The 21012-nt window shown below is 40.6% G+C and overlaps 1 protein-coding gene across 1 annotated transcript in view; it reads right to left on the reverse strand.

The window, feature by feature from the left end:
• The window catches only part of TMEM47 (transmembrane protein 47), a 30235-nt gene extending 19207 nt beyond the window's left edge, over positions 1-11028 (reverse strand). The window contains exon 1 of the mRNA XM_034649471.1: positions 10539-11028. Coding sequence (XP_034505362.1) covers positions 10539-10764 — 226 coding nt within the window. The 5' untranslated portion in view covers positions 10765-11028. The remainder of the gene's footprint in view (positions 1-10538) is intronic.
• Positions 11029-21012: the final 9984 nt, after the last annotated feature.

Below are 21012 nucleotides of genomic sequence, written 5' to 3' on the forward strand. Positions count from 1 at the left end.
TGACGGAATTCGTGGTCAAAGTTTACTTCCAATTTTCAGGAAAGGCAAAATCTTAATGACAGTACAGTTTCCATAGTTTTGAACCAAGGTGAAATGCACCACACCCCTGCCTAAAGCTTTCCTTCACCCACCTCATTTCAAAACCTTTAACTTGTCAAACACTGCCTAATTTATTTACCTCTGTAGGTACTGTTTATACGCTGAAATTACTTCTACTGTATGTAAATCCCTGAGCACACAATTGCCACTTCTTCTAGGAAATTAGATAAAATTAAAAAGCAATGAAGAAACAGATTTTTAGCCTTAGAAATTCAACTCCCACAGTTTGGGTGGGTAGTAGTTTCCTAAATGTATTTTAATGTTTTAATACGGGAGTATCACTGTTCTAGAATTCTCATCACAAATTAAAATATTGGTTTTTAATTAATTTGTATAATCACATTCAAATTTGCCAAATAGTCACTTTTCTTTTCACCTCTGAATTCCCTAAAAAACAGTTTTATTAACCAAAATGATATCCCAAATCACGTACTGTTCTACCTCGAAGAGGTGACAGGGTGAAGAGGCTTCCTATCATCTTGACACCACCTCAGAGGTCATCCATAAATCCTCCCTAACTCACCCACATAAGCTAGATCATTTCACTCATCCCTAGAACACCCTCAGTTCTTCTAAATACTTTTATTCACTTGTTGGGCATATGTATAGCAAAACATTTAAATTTATTTTAATTATATTGGTGAGAACTCAGAACGCGAATTCAGTATTGCCAATTCCATTTTATCATCAGGGATGGGAAATACTGGGATGGTTTATATTTGTGGAGGGGAAAACAAGCTCCAGTTGCAGAATAACTTTTCAAACCCAAATTCTCTAACACATCCATCTCTTCACAGAAGACCATGCCTTTTCCCTGACTAGCTCATCTCTTTAGAAATTATGGCATTGAATTATTTTCATCAATTGTAATTTAGGAATTTGAGATTAATGCTACATACTTCTGGGTTTGGACAGTAAATCCATTTCCTCATGTCTGAAGAATGAATCAAAACGGTGATGTTATTTTGTGTAAAAGGAAGGTAACTATAGACTTAACAGCCAAAATATTTCCGGAGGTATCAAATGATACACTTCACTTTTTTAGTCTGCATGTGGCAAATGAAGTGGAAAACCGAAACCATTACTGAGGGAGTTTAAACTTTGTTTTCTTGGCTAAGTTGCATTCTGACCTAAATCTGTCAGTGTTGCATTAATTTTCCACTATTCCATGAGATACAGACACAAAGACGGCAAAAGAAGAATTCCGATCCTAATTTCAATAATTAAAATGACGTCTTTTCAATCAACTAATATCAAATCTAACATTCTTCATATGCAAACAAATATTTAAAGCAAACTATGCGTCTCTTACAAAATGACAATATAGACACTGTACACTGTGCTGCACAAAGTGAAATGGACTATTAGAGAAGCACCTACCTTGTTAGTCAAGTTGCAATGATACAACTTAAGAGTCCTACTCTTCAGGCCAATTTATGGATAAAAAAATGTGTCAAAAGGGCAGTGCCCACCTGACTTTAAGCACATACATGATACCAGGTACCACGCAAGTAAGTGATGCAACAACTCTAATAACCAAAATGCAGGTTAATTTTGCCAAAATTCTAGAAAATTCTGGTTGTCCAAAAGTACCAGACAGGTTACTAATTTTCAATCCATGACAATTTCATTCAAGTCTTTTGAATTATTTTGTGTTGAAGAACACACATCTCTTTTTCTTTAACAAATCAAGGGTTGTTTCAACTGCTTCACAGAATTCTATCTTAGAAAATTTGGTGAAAATGCAATTTATCATCTAAATACCATAACATATGGTATCTTTTCCCCCAAATAAGACCAATACATACACTGCTTAGCAAAGACGCCTGCTATTAAATCATGTTGCAGAATTTAGACCCCCCCCCTCAAAAAAAGACACACCATCACCACTAATGACTGCTGTTTCCTACCCCATACTATGTTAAAAAGCTTTCATTAGCATAGATGGTAACTAATATCTAAAGGGTACAGGTATTTCTCAGTAATTTCTAATCATACTGTTTTCATAAAGTTGTGATGAGTTTGTTACACTGAACATCGTTTCTTCCCCACTCTTAGGGAAAAAAACCTAAGGATACAATTTAGAAAACATGGTTATCTGGAAAAGCAGGAAGAAGAAAACCCACACCAGGACTAGGAGTGGGTGACCTTCCTCTATTCAACTAAAAATCTTCTGTGATGGGTTTAGAGTACCTAATAATAATCAAAGGGTAGATGGAAGACAGCCAGTCACCCACGATCCGTATTGAGATACCCTCTTAGTAAATATGGGGGGGATAAAATTGGCAAGATAGCAGTTCCCTGTTAGCAAACTTCTTTAGATCTCTTCTATCCCCCTGCAGAATTTAAACTTTTATTTCCTCCTTTATATTACTTTGTACATTTATATGATTTCGTTGTTTAAAAGCAAGTGTTTCATTCATCACCTTGCTGTCCCTAACTAGCACAGTGCTGGCATGCAAACTTGCTAATTCTGTACCAGGATAATGCCTACGTCCTGCTATGAAGTCAATGAATATGTTTTAATGAAGTTAATTCCTTGGGCACATGTGAGAAGACAGGAAAGGGGAAAGGTCTCTTTAAGTCACCTAGGAATAGACACCACGTCACATTCACAAAGTACTACTGCAACATTTTGCTGAACTTTTGGTTTAGGGATTTTAAAACACAACAGCAATAAAACCCCCTTTGATGGAAATTTGAGTTCTTTTGTGGGTGTGCCTTTTTACGCATTGAGGATATGTCACTCATGAGTCCCAGCTTCTACGTTTAAACATCTTTTTGCTAATAAACATATAGTTTGGAAAGAGAATCAATAGGTGACATTATGTTGAAACATGGCTCATTAAACTATCATTTAAAATCTCCCAACAGTTAATATAAGCTGCTAGAGACAAAAATGATCTACGTATTTTAACTTCGTCCTCTGAGAACTATGGATGCCTTGTTTTTGCCGATTGTTCTGTTTTGTTTTTTAATGGGAGTCTTTGGTGCCAAAGGCAAGAAGACTACAATAGAATAGCAAATTGATGGTCTACTAGTGTCTCAAAATCTCACACAAATACAGTAGCAAAAAAGGGCAAGGAAAGGTGTCCTTGCCTAATTTTCAAGGGAGATGATCCAATACTTTGAAAAGACTGGTAAGATTTAACTGCCGATGCCTTTGACATATAAGGATGAAATTCTGTTTAAGGAAACATCAGTCTCTTTGGATAAATAAATGTATCTTTAAAAAAAAAAAGCCAGGATGCAGTAATAACTTGATCTCGTGAAATTTGTATTCATTTAATCAATTTAAGAAATTTACATGGCTGCCTTCCACATACTGGCGATTATGATTCAACTTTTTAAACAGATGTTTTAAAGCATCCTATCCTGGCAAAACTTAAAGAAAAAGAAGTTTTGTTGATTTTTAAGGACTAGTCATGCCAACAATGTAAATTTGATGACAGGAAACATCTAAAACTTCACAGGACTTCACAGTCCATCTGAAGATCCTAAATTCTATGTGAAATCAAATCTTGGATGATTATAAAAAGTAGACATCTATCTCATGTGTAGTACTTAACCTCTGCATCCAAAGTTCCATACGTGAGAATACTCAACAAACCTTCAAACACCAAAAGATAGTTACCTGCAATGTGACAGGAAAGTGTGAAAACGCACACTGCAAAAATACTTCGGCCAAGTACAATCCCTACTGAGTCACTACCATTGCATCTTCCTCATTTTTTTCTTATCCATGTAAGAAATTTGCCTGGGCAGGAATACTTTTAAAATCTTTTCTACTCCAAATGTGCTATGATTCTGCAATTCAATATATGGGCAATTGTCAGTAAAAGAATTTTGTTATTAAGGGAAAAACAAGCAAACGAAAAATAATTCTGCAATTCCAACACCTTTCTAGTGCTACAAAGCTTGGCTCCTGTCTGAAATTTTAACATTTTAGTGTTCGTGTACAAAGCATCTATCTCCTCAGACTCGTAGAGAACATTCTTTAAAAAAAAAAAAAAGAAAAGAAAAAAAAACTAAACTAAAATTTTATCAGCAACACAAAGTAGCAGATTAGACCCCAAATTCTTAATCAGTTTGAGCCTTGGTCATTTGAGACTATAAACCAAAATGTCTTAAGTTCAGCTATAGAGAGTGGTACAAGTTCTCTATTTGTAGACAGGTTAGGTTTTTTAGTTCATTTGATTCCAAATCCAAAGTAACCCCATACAAGTGACCAATCATTAAAGCCATGTGTTAAGTACAGTTTTTGCCCCAGCCAAATTTTACTTATCTAATTGATTCAAAGGTTTTTTTAAAAAAGATTTTATTTATTTCTTTATTTGAGAGAGAGAGAGAGAGAGAGCGAGCCAGCGAGCACAAGCAGAGAGAGCAGCAGAGGGAGAGGGAGAAAGCAGGCTCCCTGCCGTGATCATGACCTGAGCTGAAGGCAGATACTTAACCAACTGAGCCACCCAGGCGCCCCTGATTCAAAGTTCTTAAAGGAAGAAGCTATGTAGCTGTCTTTGTTCTTCAGAGGCAATAAGAATGCAGATTGGCAGCTAGACTTCAGTGTCAGACTCTATGTCTCAAAAGTCCCCAACAGCATCTCTCATCCTCCATGTTCTTCTATAATGGGACCTTGCTGCTGCTCCATCAAGAGGGGAGTCCAGCTTTCCTCCCCTGGAATCTGGGCTGCCATACAGCTCCTCTGATTTTCCACGCTAGTTAAGACAGAGACCGGTGCTCTTAAGACCCTCATTCTGGGGAAAACCACTCATCCTGTAATAAGTTCGATTATCCTGGGACCACCATACTAGCAAGGCCCATCCCGGCCGAGCACAGTCTCCCAGCCATTTCCACCAAGGTGCCAAACCCACTGAAACCATTTGGAAGATCCTGCAGTTCCAGATGTTAAAGTCCCCAGCCATTCAAGTCACCCTCAGCTATGTCCCCCAGACATCCTGGAGCCCCAGATAAACCATCCTCATTATGCCTTATCTGAATTCTTGACCCACAGAAGTCATGAACCTAATAATATTGTTGTTTTTATACCACCAACTTTTGAGGTGGTTTGTTTCCCAGCATTAGTAACTGGTACTCTCTGAGAAAAAAATATCTCTACCACTGACGGAAAACTTGGTAAACTTAACAAAATGCCTGGTCTCTTCAATAACATAAAGGAATAACATTAGCTACCTTGCAAGTTTACTGTGACATTGGGAATAACTGAGATGTCTGCCCTGTAATAGTACTGATAAAAAGGGTAGCTATTAGATAATAGTTTTGTTATCATGATCTACCAAGAGCATTATTAAATGTCTGGTAATGCATAGCAAAATTTAAATTTGAAACGAACAGCATACTTCATTATTCAATGCAAAGAGTTTACCTTAATTAAGGGGGTGGGAGAGTCCTCAACTATCCAAAAAAAAAAAAAATCACTTTGGGCTTGTTTTTCTTAATATATAATAAGGAACAAACACAACCCTAATGAGCAGGTACTTTTACGTATTTAATCTTAATGAGAAACCATTTGAAACCATTAAATTATATGAGGTCACACGAATGGAAAGTGGCCAAATTCAGGGCAGTTTGAATCTAAAGCCTCCTGTATTCTCCACAACACTACTCTGCCCTCCTACAGGATTACATTATAATTTAATATAGTTCATATAGAAATTTACTGTGGTATTTAGGTAATGTATTCCAGGGACTTGTTTTAAAGCGTCTACAATCCTTTTCACTAATATTTCTAGTAGTACTGGGTATATCTTTGGTCTCACTAAGTGTTCTTACCATTAACCGAAACTTGAAAGAAATTCTTAAACTATATTCCTGACAGCAAGCAAAATCTATTGCCTGAGATATGCTTTTGTTTGTTTTGGTTTTATTGTGAAATGTTTTATGAAAGGCCAGGCTTCTCGCACACCCATCAAATCCCTTTGCTGACAAAGACTGATCTAAATGGTTCCCTGGAGATTACAATCATTCTGTAAATGTGAGCAAAAGAGGAATTGTATCTGCCCACAAATTAAAACGTCCTTTGTAAAAGTCCATCTTGGGAGCTTGAAAATCTTAGGGAGCTTGAAAATCTTAGGCGATGGTAAAAGAAAAACCATCACGAAGATCGTGAAATAAGTTATACTTGGTTTTCTCCAGTTTATTGAGAAAGTTTTGGTGCTTAGTGCTACTCTTTGTATAATTTTCCACCCACCTATGCTGTGTAGGTTAAATAAAACTGCATTTGTTCTACTTATGTTCTTTTTCAGGAAGCCAGAAGAGGGGCGCCTGGGTGGCACAGCGGTTGAGCGTCTGCCTTCGGCTCAGGGCGTGATCCCGGCGTTATGGGATCGAGCCCCACGTCAGGCTCCTCTGCTATGAGCCTGCTTCTTCCTCTCCCACTCCCCCTGCCTTGTGTTCCCTCTCTCGCTAGCTGTCTCTATCTCTGTCAAATAAATAAATAAAATATTTAAAAAAAAAAAAAAGGAAGCCAGAAGAGAGTCTAACTGTCTGACCTCCAGGCTTGCAGAACTATTTGTAAACATGCATCAATATCAACTCATGTCGAGGAAAAGTGGAACCTTTCCCGGAGTAAGTCACATTGTGAGGTTTCCCAATTCCATTCTGTTTCCCAATGAAGGTATGGATTCAAAATATGCACAGAGGACAGACATCTGAATTCAGAATCACCAAACCTCACATTTTCTAAGATTTGCAATTGTTTAGGCAGTTTGGTTTATCTTAAACTATGACCTAAGGTGGGTTTTCTTATAATGCCTGTTAAAGTGGAATTTTCTACTAGTTTTGAGAAAATGAGCTACATATAAAGCACTCTTAAGAGAACCTCTTGTCAACTGAAAATAGTAATATTCACCTGTTATTAGCATACAGTGCACACTGCCATTTCAAAACTGCCAGTGACTCATGTTACAAATGAAGCTATTTTTAGGACAGTGCACGAATGATGTTAACAATATTCCTTGAAAAAGGCACCACTTGGTCAAGTACTTCATGGATGGAAAAGATGCATAGATTCTGTAGATGGAAAGATGGATAAATGCACTTGTTATATCTTAAAATTACTATTAGTAAAACGTTCATTTGGCTATCTGCATGTCCTTGCTTTTTGCTTGGTCCATGAATCACATGGAAATCAAATAAGGAATCTGCCTTATATGAAATGGCTATATATTTATAAATCTTAAAAACCACCCTAGAGATTATGCAGCACATTTGATGTCAAGTTTAGGGCATCAGCATTCTGTATCCACTTGAGAAATCCTATTTGCACTAAGGATTCTTTTGTAATAGCTATAAAATCCTAACAACTGTATTCTAAACAAAAGTTATCAAAACTAAATGTGACTAAGCAAAAGCCAAAAACACGACTACCATTAAAAAAATCTGATTAAAGATTTATTAAAAGGCTGCCAAAATCAGTAGTGGGGAAAATGATCTTTCAATAATTCTGTGGCCAGCAGCCATGTGAGTACTACCTATTCGAAACTTCCTAACAAGCATACTTTATTATTTTTTGTTTCCACCGCGAATGACAGTCTATTGGCCGTTTTTCTCATTTGTCTTTTTGGAAAACTTATAGTTTTAGATGAGTGCCTGGATTGTCCCCCTACACTGAATTGGGACACCAGAAAGCATTACAGTTGACTGACACCCAGATTACTGGTTCATCCTAGAAGTGCTGACGCAACCTTCAATATACCAGGACACAAAAGGCATGGTTCTGCTTCTTTCGCTTAAAACCATAAAACGGGTTATAAGCAGCAAACAACGCATATTTGGTACCAAAATTAAAACGCAGCTTTAAAAATAATGGCTGAGGGGAAAGTTTCCGTAGGAACTGGGCCTAAGTAGGACATATTGTCGTCAGTAGAAACATTCCTGAAATTTCCCTTCTGTAAATACAAGCCCGCCTCTTCATAGCAGTTTTAATTTTAATTAAGACAAAGGTTTTTAATTAAGCCCCGAAGATCCTGGTGAAGGGCCTTCAGTAAAACTGTCCTTGGTGGCTCCTCCCGAGGTAATTCCTTTCAAGAGACAATGAAGTGGATCTCTTAAAATCTTCAGAGAAGACATTTCCCTCCCTGCTTTCTGCTACTCCACACAGCAAACAGACTGAGAAAAGCTGCCTGCCCTCTGGAACAGGCAAGAAAAGCATTGCCCGTTTCAATTCAAGCTTCCCTCTTCGTTTCCAAACATTTGTGGATAGAAGCTTCAAGTTCACAGAACATTTTAAGAAGGCACATTTTGTAAAGTGGGGGAGAGAGAGAGCAGTTTTCCATATTTTGTTTCCTTTCCTCCTGCACCCCCCACCCACCACCGCCTTGGAGAGGAAAAATGAACTGCTACTACATAAAGAAAGTCAAGAACTTGTTCTAGTTAGCCTCAAACAAAACCATCTCCATGCCTCCCACACCATTTGCTCACCAGCTACACTTTTTCTGGGATGAAAACTATTTTAGGCAAAATAGAACTGAAGCTGATTTTCAGGAACCCAAATAGAAATAAATGCTGTGGTATGAGTTTCAGCAGAAGGGTAGGATAACGGGCTTAGATGGGGAAAAAAAAAATCAGAAACTGTCCCTGCCTCCAATTTCCACCTTGTAGAGACCTCTTACCACTACATTTGCATCAAGCTTGAGTCTCCCTATTTCCTTGCCTGGAGAGGGAAAAAAAAAGCTGAGATAAATGGGTATGGAGGCAATTAAGCAGAGATTAGCAAACACTGCATACTGCTCAACAAACTCGGGTTGGCTTCTCCCCATTCCCCACATTCCCGGCCAAGAGAAAAGGATACGGGTCTGAAAAGAAAAGAGGAGTAGAGGCTGGTTTCCCTAACCTATCTCAAAAGTCTTTATGCAATCAGGGGGCTATTATTTCAAGAGACAGGAGAAAGGGGCAAAAGATTCCCGTTGCTAAGGAGACATGCAGAAGTTGGCATTCCTACATAAATTTCCATTTCTATTGGAGAGCAGAAAGAAAAGATATTTTCTCCAAAGTTTATTTGGATCCCCTGGTTACTGAAGAAAGGCATTTTACCAATTTATTTTATCTTTAGTTGTAAACAACCAACCCTGAAAGAATTAAAAGACCTAAACGTTGACCTCCTGCTGCCAACCAGTCCCCTCCACAGTGAACTGAGCAACAAAGACGAAACCCCGCAATGGGAATTTTGAAGTAAAATCAGAGAAGCAGCCTTTTGTAAACAGAAAATCAAATTTATGGAAGAAACTTAACCAAGTGAACTAATCTTTCTTGAGACAAGAAACCAAAGACAAAAGTAAATCAGGTTTGTGTGGCATTTGTGCTATTTCAACTTTCTTGGAACTTGAAACGTCTCCAGTAAAGCTTCATAAATAGTCCCAGAGAAGAAAAACTGTCACGAAGGAATTTAATCAGTTTCTTAGGGGTACGCGTGGGTAAGTGTAAAATCACGGGCAGGTCCTCTCCCTTTATTCCCCTTTCTCTGCACTGACACCAGCAGCTGAAGAATCAAGATTAGCGAGGAAAAGGGTTTACTGGAAGAAATCGGAAGTTGGCAGATTTCTGCTAACGGCGTAACTAGGGCGCAGGGGAAGGCAACCGGGGGTCAAGGAGAGAGTAAAGCCCCCCTCCCCGGGGCTGGGTAGCCCCAGTGACTACCTTCTTCTCCACCCTCCACCCCATCCGTTTGCAGCTTCCAGTGCTAGCTGAATAAGCCACAACTTTCCAGGCATCTGTGAGTAAGTAGCTCAGGGAGAAGAGAAAGGTCTGAAGGAGAGAGGAGGTATTTGGAGAGGAAGAGAAAGAAGGGCAACTCACAACCAACGACGTGTCACCAAAAAAGGAAAGGAAATTACGCCTGTCTCTCTTCCAACTCTCCATATCCCTCCGAAATTTAAGGAAATAAAACCCAAACCGAAACTCCCTGGGGAAAACCGAGACAAAGTGGAGTAGAGCAGGCAGAAACGTGGGCACTAAGAGGTAAACTCAGGCAAATTTCTCCTTGAGAGAGGAGAGAGAAGAGAGTGGGGAAGACCAAGCAGAGAACCCACGGCGTCTTGGTGGAGTTGGGGCGGTTTTGCTTGTCTCTTTTTTAACGAGAGTGTGAAAGGCGTCGCATTTTTAACACAGCCCCACGGTTCTCGCCTTAAATGATATCAATTACCCCAAACAGCATACGTGTTACTCCAGAGCCCGAGGAATGGCCACGGGAGGACGGAGAGGGCGTGGGACGTCGCATTGGGTTTGGCGACCAGGACCGGGAGAGACGAAGGCTGGGGATCGGGGAGGCGGCTGTAGCCCAAGGGTCCGCCAAGGGCCAGGACAGAGAGGGGCGGACGAGGGTAGGGGACACAGAAGGAAGAGAGAGGCGGTGGCCGTCCGGGCAGTGGGGCACGGGGCAGTCCGGGGTGGGAGGCAGGGGTCGCGGCGCGCCGGGTCCTCACCGCTGCTGAGCGTGGAATCGCAGTGCCAGCTGTCCAAGCTGGCAGGTTTCCGGCAGGACTCCCACAGGGACAGGTAGTACTGGTGTTCGGCCGTGACCCAGGCCGGGCTCAGCACGGCCCCCAGGTCCAGACACAGCGCCAGGAAGATGCACACCAGCCCGACCAGCTTCAGCGGGGTCAGCACCGACACGCGCACCTCCTCCATGCCGCTGCCCTCCGAAGCCATGCCCCGGGCGCCGCAGCTGCCCGCCCCGCCGGAGGCGAGGTCGCCAGCCGGGACCGGAGAGCAGGGAGCCGGACCTCCTCTGGAGGGAAGCAGCAGAGCCGCCGCGCGCCGCGAAGGTGGGTCTGCGAGGGGTACCGGCCGGGGTCGGGAGTCTTTTGCAGCCGCAGCGACGCCGATCCCGCCGCGGACCTTCGCTGCCAGCCAGGCGCCGCGCTCTGCCCGCGCCCGCTCCGCCCCAGCGCGGCCAGGCTAGCTCCGCCCCGGCCCCTCCCCGGGCTACGGGAGGCGGTGCCGAGCGGGGAGGGGCGGTGGGTCTGCACCCGGGTGGCGTCGAGCTCCGGCTCCCAGCGCGAGAGGCTAGTGCGCGCCCCGCCCCTTGCCTGTGCGCGAAACGGGTCCCTCTTCTCTGATCCCCAGTGCGTGGCGCGCTCGGAACGAGTTGTCTCCTCCACAGTGTCCGGCACGCGCCGAACCCAGAGCTAGCCCTTCGCCCCGGACCGGTTGCGCGGGGCAATTCCCTGCAGCGGCTTGGTCTTCGGCCCCGCCCCTGGCCTCTTTCGCTCCGGGGTCCCCTCGTTTCCCACCCCCCACCCTCCGCTGTCACGTGGGTTTCCTTTTCTTAGCGAGCCTGGGTGGGTCCTTTTCTGGAAGGCGTCAGCTGTGGATTCATAGGTTTCTTGGGCTGTGGCCGTTGTAGCAAAGAGCGGTACTCTCTGTGGGTCTCTCTGATGTAAATCCCCCCACCCCCAACCAATTTCTCCTCCCGGGGGATTTGGAGGAAGGAGAAGAGTGACAAAAAGCATAGTCCTCTTTTCAAACCCAGGACGGACTCAGTCTCGGACCCGGGAACCCCGCAGTTTTTCCTATTTCCTAACTTTCCCCCAATTCTGCCGCCACTTCTATTCTCTGGGCTCGCCTCCTTTTGCGCCCCCTATAAAGGGCAATTGCTTAGCGAACGCAGGCGCTAAAATGGGTAAGAGAGCTCCTGCAAAATGTGAATAAACCTTACTTGGCTTCTCTGGGGCTCTGTTCTTTGCGCGTTGACTAAAACCTTTATTCATTCGGCTTTGCACTATGCCAAGTTAGATCTGAATTCCTCCCAGGGCATTAACTCATTCTTGTGCCCCGCAAGCCCTAGCCCAGGACCTGGCATAGAAAAGTGGCATATTTTTAAGTAATTAATCATACATTTTTTGAGCACCTACTGTGCGCTCCGAGCTGAAGATTCAGAACAATACGACCTAGTGCTTGTTCTTAAGGAGACTCACTCACTCTTTCCTTTGTTTGTTTGTTTTCCTATCTGTGAGGAATAAACACCCCTTGAAACTGACTTTGTGGTTCTGTAATTGACTAGTGCAGCTTGTGCTTGGCGGGTTGTCTATTGTATCTCTTTGACTACTTTCCATTTTTCCTATAAAAGAAGCAATTTATTGAATAGATCATTGGGGATGGGGATGTTCCCAGATCTTTCACCATCTGGAAAATTTGGTAGAAACCCAAAATAGTGGTTCAGATCTGAAGAATGAAAGAAATGCCTGCTCTCTTTTATTGAAACACTGTCTTCGGCACTGTGGAATTTCATACTTGTGTTGATAATTTCTTTTCTGCAACCCCACCTTTCCATAGAGCTGACCACATTTTGACTGAAACAACATTTTGAATGGAAGAAACAATCGAGTTAGTGTCAAATGACTTGAGAATAAGAATCAACTCAATATGAAATAAAAACCCATGGTTTTCTTACATTTGGAAATTAGAAAATTGGCAACTTCCCCCTTACCTCTCAATTATGATATGTACTGCCCTTACAAAGGAATGCCCAGACCACTCTGAGCTCCTTAACCTCTAACTTCCAATAAGCTTCTCAGTCTCCCAATCTTCCAAGGAGAAAGAAGCCTAAGCTCTCATCAACGAAAATGAATTGAACACTGAAAAATTAAAAACTGGGATGATTAACAGGGATGACCAGGACTGTGATATTTTTCTTTTACCTGGATTTATGTTTGTGGGTTTATAATGTACATTTGAAAATAACATTTAAGAAAATTTCTTGACTATGCCTCAAAGTTATAAAGAAGTCTTTTTTTCTCCAAGTTTTATAACCTGCCTTTAATAAGTTTTATTTCCAATCAGCCAGTATTTTTCTTTATCTTTGTTTCTTCTAATTTGAGTTTCCTTCCTTCTCCACTTCCCCCCTAGCTGCTCTGCACATTTTGCTTCGTTTTTCTGGCTTGTTCTCAGCTGCTTACTTGAGTGAATCCATCTTTCTTTATACTACCTACAAAATTTTCTCTGTACTATCTCCAAAATTAGAAAAATAGGCCATTTTTAACTACAAGCACCCAAATTCACATGAAATGCTCCATTCCTCTGTTAATCATTTTTAGAATTTGCACAACACAATACAGATCTACCATCCTTAATCCTCACTTTTAAAATATGAAAACCTCTCAAGACAAACTATTTTGCTGTCTTTGTTTTCATAAGTTTATAGCAAACTCATTTGGCGGAAAAAACAATTCCAGAGTGATGTGACACTATTTATGGTTTTTGTTTATCCCCACTTAGAAATATGCAGTCACAGAACCTGTTGGGTATTGTCTAAATTTAAAGTATATTCACCAGAGTGTCCCTTTTATTAAACAGATTTTATTTATTTATTTATTTATTTATTTATTTATTTATTTATTTAACAGAGAGAGAGAGAGAGAGAGAGAGAGGGAGAGCAAGCACAAGAAGGCAGAGTGGAAGTCAGAGGGAGAGGGAGAAGCAAACTCCCCACTGAGTGGGGAGCCTGCCATGGGGCAAGACCCTAGAATCATGACCTAAGCTGAAGGCAGTCACTTAACCAACTGAGCCACCCAGGCGCCCCTCCACCAGAGTATCCTTAAAAAATCTGAAGAAGTCTGAATTCTTCAACACAACTAGCCAAAAATTTTAAATAAGGGATGGTGGACTTACATTTTACACTAAAGATGGGAAAAGTAGTGTGGAGGATTCCAACAATTAGTAAACATTGAATGAAAACTACAAAAAAACAAGTTAACTGACTGGAAGTGGGATAGGAAGTAACAACTAAGGAGTGTGTGTATGTGTGTGTGTGTGTGTATAGGAAGGAGGTAGAAATGAGGATTGAAATGGACTTATATCTGAAAAATTATATGGAACTACATTGAACTATGAAGAAAGTTAGAGTTCCTAGCTCAAAAGAATTTACTTGAAATCTCTTAAAAGCAATGACTTTGTTGGCCCTGTACTATATAGTGTCACACAAAGGCCAGAGATCCCCTCTTTCACCTGAGCCTAGCTTGGGACACCATGGCACTGTGGTCACCCCTCTTCCTGGGCCTCAGGGGAGGCAAAGGCTAGAGGCCCTAACTCTATCCCATGGGATAGGAGCTCCATGAAAATTGGAGACACAGAACTCTGATGTGTGACTCTGTGTGAAATGTATAGCCAGGGAAAGGCAGGGAGGAGTCATTCCCTGGGCCCTGAAGTAAAAGAAAAGATGAGCCCCATGCTCAAATCAGGCCAGAAAAATGGGGCAGCAATGTGAGGGGGTGAGGTCAGATGGAAGAGATTTGGAAGTTCATCAGAAAAATAGGAAAATGTCCAGGGTATGGAAAAGACTGGGAGGAGGAGCACATTCCAGACTTTGAATGTGTCTTAAGAGAATAAAGAGGAGTAAATGTCACATTGTCTGCTCAGTCTGTCAGCAAAGGCACATCTCTGCCTTTGCTTGGCATTTGAAATGTACAACTACTAATGTGCAGCTACTAAGGCTCTTTCGGCCCTGGGATCACATCCAGATGCAGCTTACTGGTTAGACCTGTTTGCTCTGAGAAAGGAAGAAATAGAAAGGAGGAGAAAGTGATGAAGCAATCATTAAAAGAGTAGAAATACACACCAATTGTTTTTCCAGTGTCACAGATAATAACGTTGGCAAAATATTTTAAAAATCAGAAACAAAAGGTACTTTGGTGGTTTATTTGCTTTATTCTAATTCCATTCTTGACTTCCATGCCAGAAGGATTCTGATGGGAGTGAAACTATGATATAATGAGGCCTGCCTGCAATTTATGATAATTAATAAGGTCCAAGAGAGTTATGGCATATTCTGCATTGCATTATTGAGATTTCTTGTTGCGTTGCAGCAAAGTTCTTGGCTTAGAGTTATCACAAAAAATTGTTACTAAAAATTGTTTCTGTTTTTATAAAAAAAGAACATTGATGAAGATAAAGAATTGCACATCCCCAAAACCTAATTTCCATCATTTGCTAATGTCTTCTCCAATTAAAAAGCGTATGGTATTGTTGAATCAGATTTAAGTCGATAATAGCGCATTCGCTATTCACATTATGTGTTGATATTTTGATTTCAAGATAATTGTTGTTTCATAATGGTACCTGTGACCATAGTAATTTACTCGTCCACAGATAAAGGAAATACATCTTGGAAGTGAAAACACAAGAGGCCGCTGGAGTTGAAGGATGATTAGTTTTAAAATAAATGTTTGTTGTAATGAAAGAAGCATGAGTCAGATGCCCAGGAGGTAGGAATACATGGAAAATTCGATATTCCCAGTGGGACTAACTAAATGCCTTTTCCATCTTTTTCAAGCATCTCTTTCCTTAACAGCAATCACTTACAGGCACAAAACTTCCTCCGTATTTATATTTCATTTGTATTCACTTTTAGCTTTATGGATAAATGAACAGGTGTACCCACTTCAAGTACCTCATGACTGCATTTTTATATGTTTTGTTTCTTTCTTTGTTTCTACAACTACAAGTTGAAGCTTTTGGTTACCCTAAAGCAAGAAGCGCAAGTGCATGCCTACCAACATATTCTCATCCTGGCAGAATTTCATTTATCTTTGGCCACCACCAGCATGGTACATCAATTCTGCATCTCTCCTGGCGCGCCCCATGGTGGAGGACGAAATTGAAAATGAAACACTGGAAGCCTCAGAGCTGGTTTCCCTGAGTAGCTGGTAAGAGGAGCAGGTTTAGCATATGCTTGGCGGAACTTGAAGGGAACGAGTGTTGAATATGATTTCAGTGTTGCCTTAAATGCAAGCCAAGTGAAGTTAGAGTAGAGATGGAATCATTATCATCAGGAATCACCCTGGGAAATTGCCCACCCTTTCCAGTGCTCTCTTTGCAGCTTGTTAGCTGAGCTTCCTCTGTAACTTTAGATTTCGGGCTAAGGTCAACTTTGTGCACTTCGTGATTTTTCATGGAGGCCTTTTACCCTTGGGCATTTGAATGAAGGCACTTGAGACTGATGGGAAAATTCTAAGAAATACCTGTTTAGGAACCCCCCCCCTTACCAGATTGGTCTGCAACAGTGCCAGTTTCTCATCTCAAAAATAGTTCTATCCATGATGATTTGCACTGTGGCATTATTTACTGTGTGTTTATTTTTTGTAATTTAGACACTCTCAAAACTGTTGTAGCTGGGAGCCCTTCCTAAATCTTCTCCTGATAGAGACTGTATCTGTAGTGTAAGAAAGTTCTCTTTCATTAGGAAGTGTGGATCCCTCTTCTTCTTTGTGGACTGAAGGACTCACATTTGCAATTGGGAAAAAAATGAACCCCACATTCGTAAATCTTAAGTATAGTGTTGGCTCAAAGTTAATTGAAGGTAAGGCTGGAATTTAAAAAAGATTAAGTAGAAAGGGTACCTGGAGCAATTTATACTCATACTTCCAAGAAGAAGAATGCAGCTAAGCTATTTCTCTCTGGAATTTCCAAAAGGTGGTCTTAAATGTCAGCAATGCTAGGGGATTGAGGCTAGTGGAAAACAGATCCTCTTAGGAATTGTATTTCAGTGTAGCTCTCACCTCTAGATTTCACCTTTTAAAATTTGTCTCGGAAGTGACTGAGTAGTACTGCATGATTTGTCAGCAGTCTGTCAAAATTCAAAATGTCAGCTCATTCAGGTTCAAACAAATATAGGTGGAAATATCAGAACAATATGAAGATCATTGCTTTTTGTCATTCTCTGAGTCATTTTTTTTCAACTTTCCCTTAGCCTACCTTTTTCAGAGTCCCCTCCCTGCTCCCCCACTCCACCCCACAAACACTCTTTTAAGCTTCTTGGTCTTCAGCAAGCAAGAATGGGAATTGCTTTTGATTTAGCCAGACCAAGGTTAAGATACTCACTCTAGAACCCACTGTCTATATGGATTTGGACATACCATTAACCTCAGTTGCCTCTTTTATAAAATGGGGTGATACCTACATCATTGAGTTGTAGGAATTAATGAGGTGATTTATATAATGTATAATGTCTGCCATACGGTAAGCACTAATCATAATTATTGTATTATTATAATCCAGATGTCAGCTAGGGCCTTCTGGTCCCCAGGAGATTTGGATAAACTTTGTTTGAATCTCTAATTTTATGATCCTTTAGAGCCCCAAATCCTTTCCTCAATCCTTGCTTCTGTTCTTTTCTATATCTGGTTCCTTATCTAGTAGAATGCTTAATTCTCCCCCTAACCAAGCTAGGTGCAAATGCCAGCTTATTCACCAGTTACCAGGAAAAATACATCAAATAGCACTACTGTATATAATTTTGAATTACTAACCTTGTGGACTACTTGAAAAGTCACAAGTAAGCGGCGCTACACTACGAAAAGGAAAGCCCTCCATGTCTCACTTGCCTCATGAGATCTGCATCTATCCCATATCTCTGTCGGTCCCATCCCTCCCTCTTCTCCCCATCTGTTCATTCAGTAGATTCCATTCCCAGTGCTCTCAATCCTTGTGACTCCGAAGCGTGGTCCAAGGATGCCACCAGGGCTGGAATCACCGGGGAGTTCACTAGAAACGCAGAGCCCTGACCTCTCCCCAGACCTACTGAATCAGAGTGTGTAGTTTAACGGGATCCACAGTGATTCGTGTACAAGTTCAAGTTTGAGAAACATCGGCTACATCATCTTCTCAGGTCTCTCAGGGCTCAATTTCTACTACAAGTAGTGGTATCAAAGCAGCTACTCACCACTTTATGTCCTAGCCTTCAACACATTACCTGCTGCCCAGGTGTATGGGGTTTCTTTCATGCCTACTTCTCAGCAGGCTCTTATTGTCACTGAATCTGGTGCCACTGGCAATGATTAGTCAGCGTTGTGGCCCTTAACTGGCATCAATGTATGCTAGACTCAGTAGTTCTAAACCATGTTGTCTCACTTCTGAAAGCTGTAATTCTCAGTTCAGTCCCAAGATTCTGATGATGTGTTAATTGACTGATGAAGATAAATGTTGGTCCCTCTTCAAGTACACCTTAAAAAACAACTTCTAAGACCGAGGAATGCTAAGAGTGATCCCTGGCTTCTTGCGAATTCACTTTGAGACATTTATGCAGCTGCACGATACATAAATAAATTGCTAGGCACCTAGAAGTAAAAGGCAGGAGTTCAATTATCCAAGTCCTCTGAAAGTACAGCACGAAACAAAGTACAAAAGGGCAGCTAATCCCCACTGATAAAGACCACCAAATACAGAGAGTCACAGGCCTAGAAATGCTATCTCTAGGCAAAGTAAGAGGATGAAACTGCATTGTTGTGGCTTTAAACTCTGGCCACTTTGACATTTGCTTTCCAGGCTCCTTTTAAATTCCTTATCTTTAGCCAACCCAGTTATTAGATTTTAGAAACTCTTACATAGTCTTCTTAATTGACAAATCGACAAACAAAAGAAGAGCGTACCAGTGAACAGTGTTGAGAACAGAAACCACCCGTGGAAGCAGAAGTAAGCGAAAGATGGCACGTGGGAAACTTGATCCAGGGCACACGGTGTCTAGAGAGAGTGGGTACAAGATTTTCAGTATGCTTGAGAGAACGAAAGCAGGAGACAAGTAAAATTTACTTAAGAAATTATAGAAGCTCTATTATATATGAATAGTTGGCAGTTCAGGAGAAAAAAATAGAAAATAAATAAAAGTTATTGATTAAGAGAGCTGCCAATTATGACCGAAAGACAGGCTAGTAACCCTAACAGGGACCGATTTTTCATAGCTGGCGGAGAATCAGGGTGATTGACGCTGCCATTCTGTGTTTTGACACCATTGCCCTACCGTGAACTAAGTGAAGCTGTGATTTCTGATAACGCTCTATTATTTCTTGACAAGATATCACCAATTTTGATAAAGCAAGACAGATAAAGCAGATTGGTAGGCATATTGAGAGTACATTTTTGCAATGTATTCTTCTATTCAATGTCTATTGCAAGTTTTCACAAAATGTTCAGAATCTCCTTTACCAATTTACTATCACTTTCATTTCAATCTCTGGACACTTCTTTGGTCATATGTTTTAGTATTTTGTGTGTGCCCAGGAAGGAGAGCACATATTTTGCGTGCATTATGCGTGCATTATGCATGCTTTGGTGTTTCTTTTCTTTTCTTTTTTCTTTTCTTTCTTTTCTTTCTTTCTTTTTTTTTTTTTTTAACATTGATCCAACTGATGTGTGCTGCTGTTGTTCATGGCTTTTCTGGAGTACATTTCTCTCTGAGAGAAACAAGCTTTCTTTTAGAAGAAAAACCGAATTTGGTTTTCATTCTTTGCTCAAGTTTCTGAGGGCAGGATTAAGTAATATAAGAAAAAAATAAATATATTAAAGTTGTGCTTTGGAGTCAGCAAAACTAAAATAGAAATTATTTTAAAGGGTGTGGTTTTAATTATTGATAGGCCTGCTGCAAAAAACTCTCAGCTATTCCATGCTTCTTCGTTCTACTTTCATTATTCTATCCTTTTAAATTCATTGTGTTTTCCTGATGATTTTCAATATTTACTTCCATTCTCTAAATCCAGTGAAAGAAATAGAAAAAGGAAGAAGTAAAAACACAATCAAAAGACCTTTCTAAAGTGTATATACATGACTTGCTTTTTCCCGTTTAAAAAATCTTACTCCTTTTTATTCCTTTTTCTGCTGTTGTCATATTTAGTCTCTCACATGATCCACATCCTGACTTTTTTTGGGAATAAACAAGCAGTGAATCACATTGTCTGAAAACACACACACACACACACACACACACACACAACATGCACGGCTCATACTGTATTATTTGTGTGACATCCAATCCTTGTTAATATCCTTGTCTCTCCCCAGGAAATATGTAGAACCATCTTTCCCTGAAGTATAGTCAAATTTCACTTGAATATGAGCAATTTCACCAAACTGAAAACTCTGCATATTTGGGAATAATGTTCCTACTGCCTTTTTACTGGATATGGGGCTGTTTTTGCCATTACCAAGCCAGATTCATGCCAACCAACAAATCATCAAACCCAAATTTAGACCAGCTAACTGTTTTAAAGGAACAACCAGCCAAAATATTAAAAATGAGGAGTGTCCTGCAAAATCCAGATGTACAATTGCTGAATCTGTAGTACAAAATGTTCACTCTGTCCTTGATCTTTGTTCTCGTTCAGACTTTACTGTTTAAGTCAAGCATTTGAGTGGCTTTGTCACCACTCCATTTTTCCTTCACTCTTCCGAATAGTTTTCCAACCATGCTTGGGTTTCTCATCATATCCGCTAATGTTGCAATGCTTAGTCTTGTAAGGTGTTTCCTGCTTTCCTATCACCCTTTCTGGAAACCGTCAGAAGTGTAAGATAGTAGATTACGTGCAGAAATGAAAATAGTTTTGGTGGCAATCATTAACAGTGCTTTAAACAGAAAGAGATCAGAAGTGGAGAAATTAGTCTAGGTTGGGTTAGAGTTGACTGTACTCTGAATAATTTATTTGACAATGACTCCATAAGAAGAAAAAGTATGGAAAAGCATTATATAGAAAAAAAAAATGCAAAGCCTGTTTGGAAACAGCCAAGATATCTGGATACTAAAGAATGAGGAGTTGGAAATGATTCCACCATTTATGGGTAACAGGTCTGTTTGAAAAAACATGATTCAAAAGGCAATTTATGAAAAGTAGAATGGTGGTTGCCAGGGGCTAAGGGGAAGGGAGGAATAGGGAGTTATTGTTTATGGGTTTAGAGTTTCAGTTTTACAAGATGGAAAGAGTTTTGGAGATCAATAGTAGTGATGGTAGCACAACATTATGAATGCATTTAATTCCACTGAACTGTACACATAAAAATGGTTAAAACAGTAAATTTTATGTTACGGGTATTCTACTACAATAAAAAACACTGGAAGCAAAAAGGCAACTTGATTTTTTCTTCCTCCAAAGTCTCTTTAAACATTCTTAGTGTGGGGTAATCTTCCTCCACTCT

The sequence above is a fragment of the Ailuropoda melanoleuca genome, chromosome X, assembly GCF_002007445.2.
Source record: "Ailuropoda melanoleuca isolate Jingjing chromosome X, ASM200744v2, whole genome shotgun sequence".
Lineage (NCBI taxonomy): Eukaryota > Metazoa > Chordata > Mammalia > Carnivora > Ursidae > Ailuropoda > Ailuropoda melanoleuca.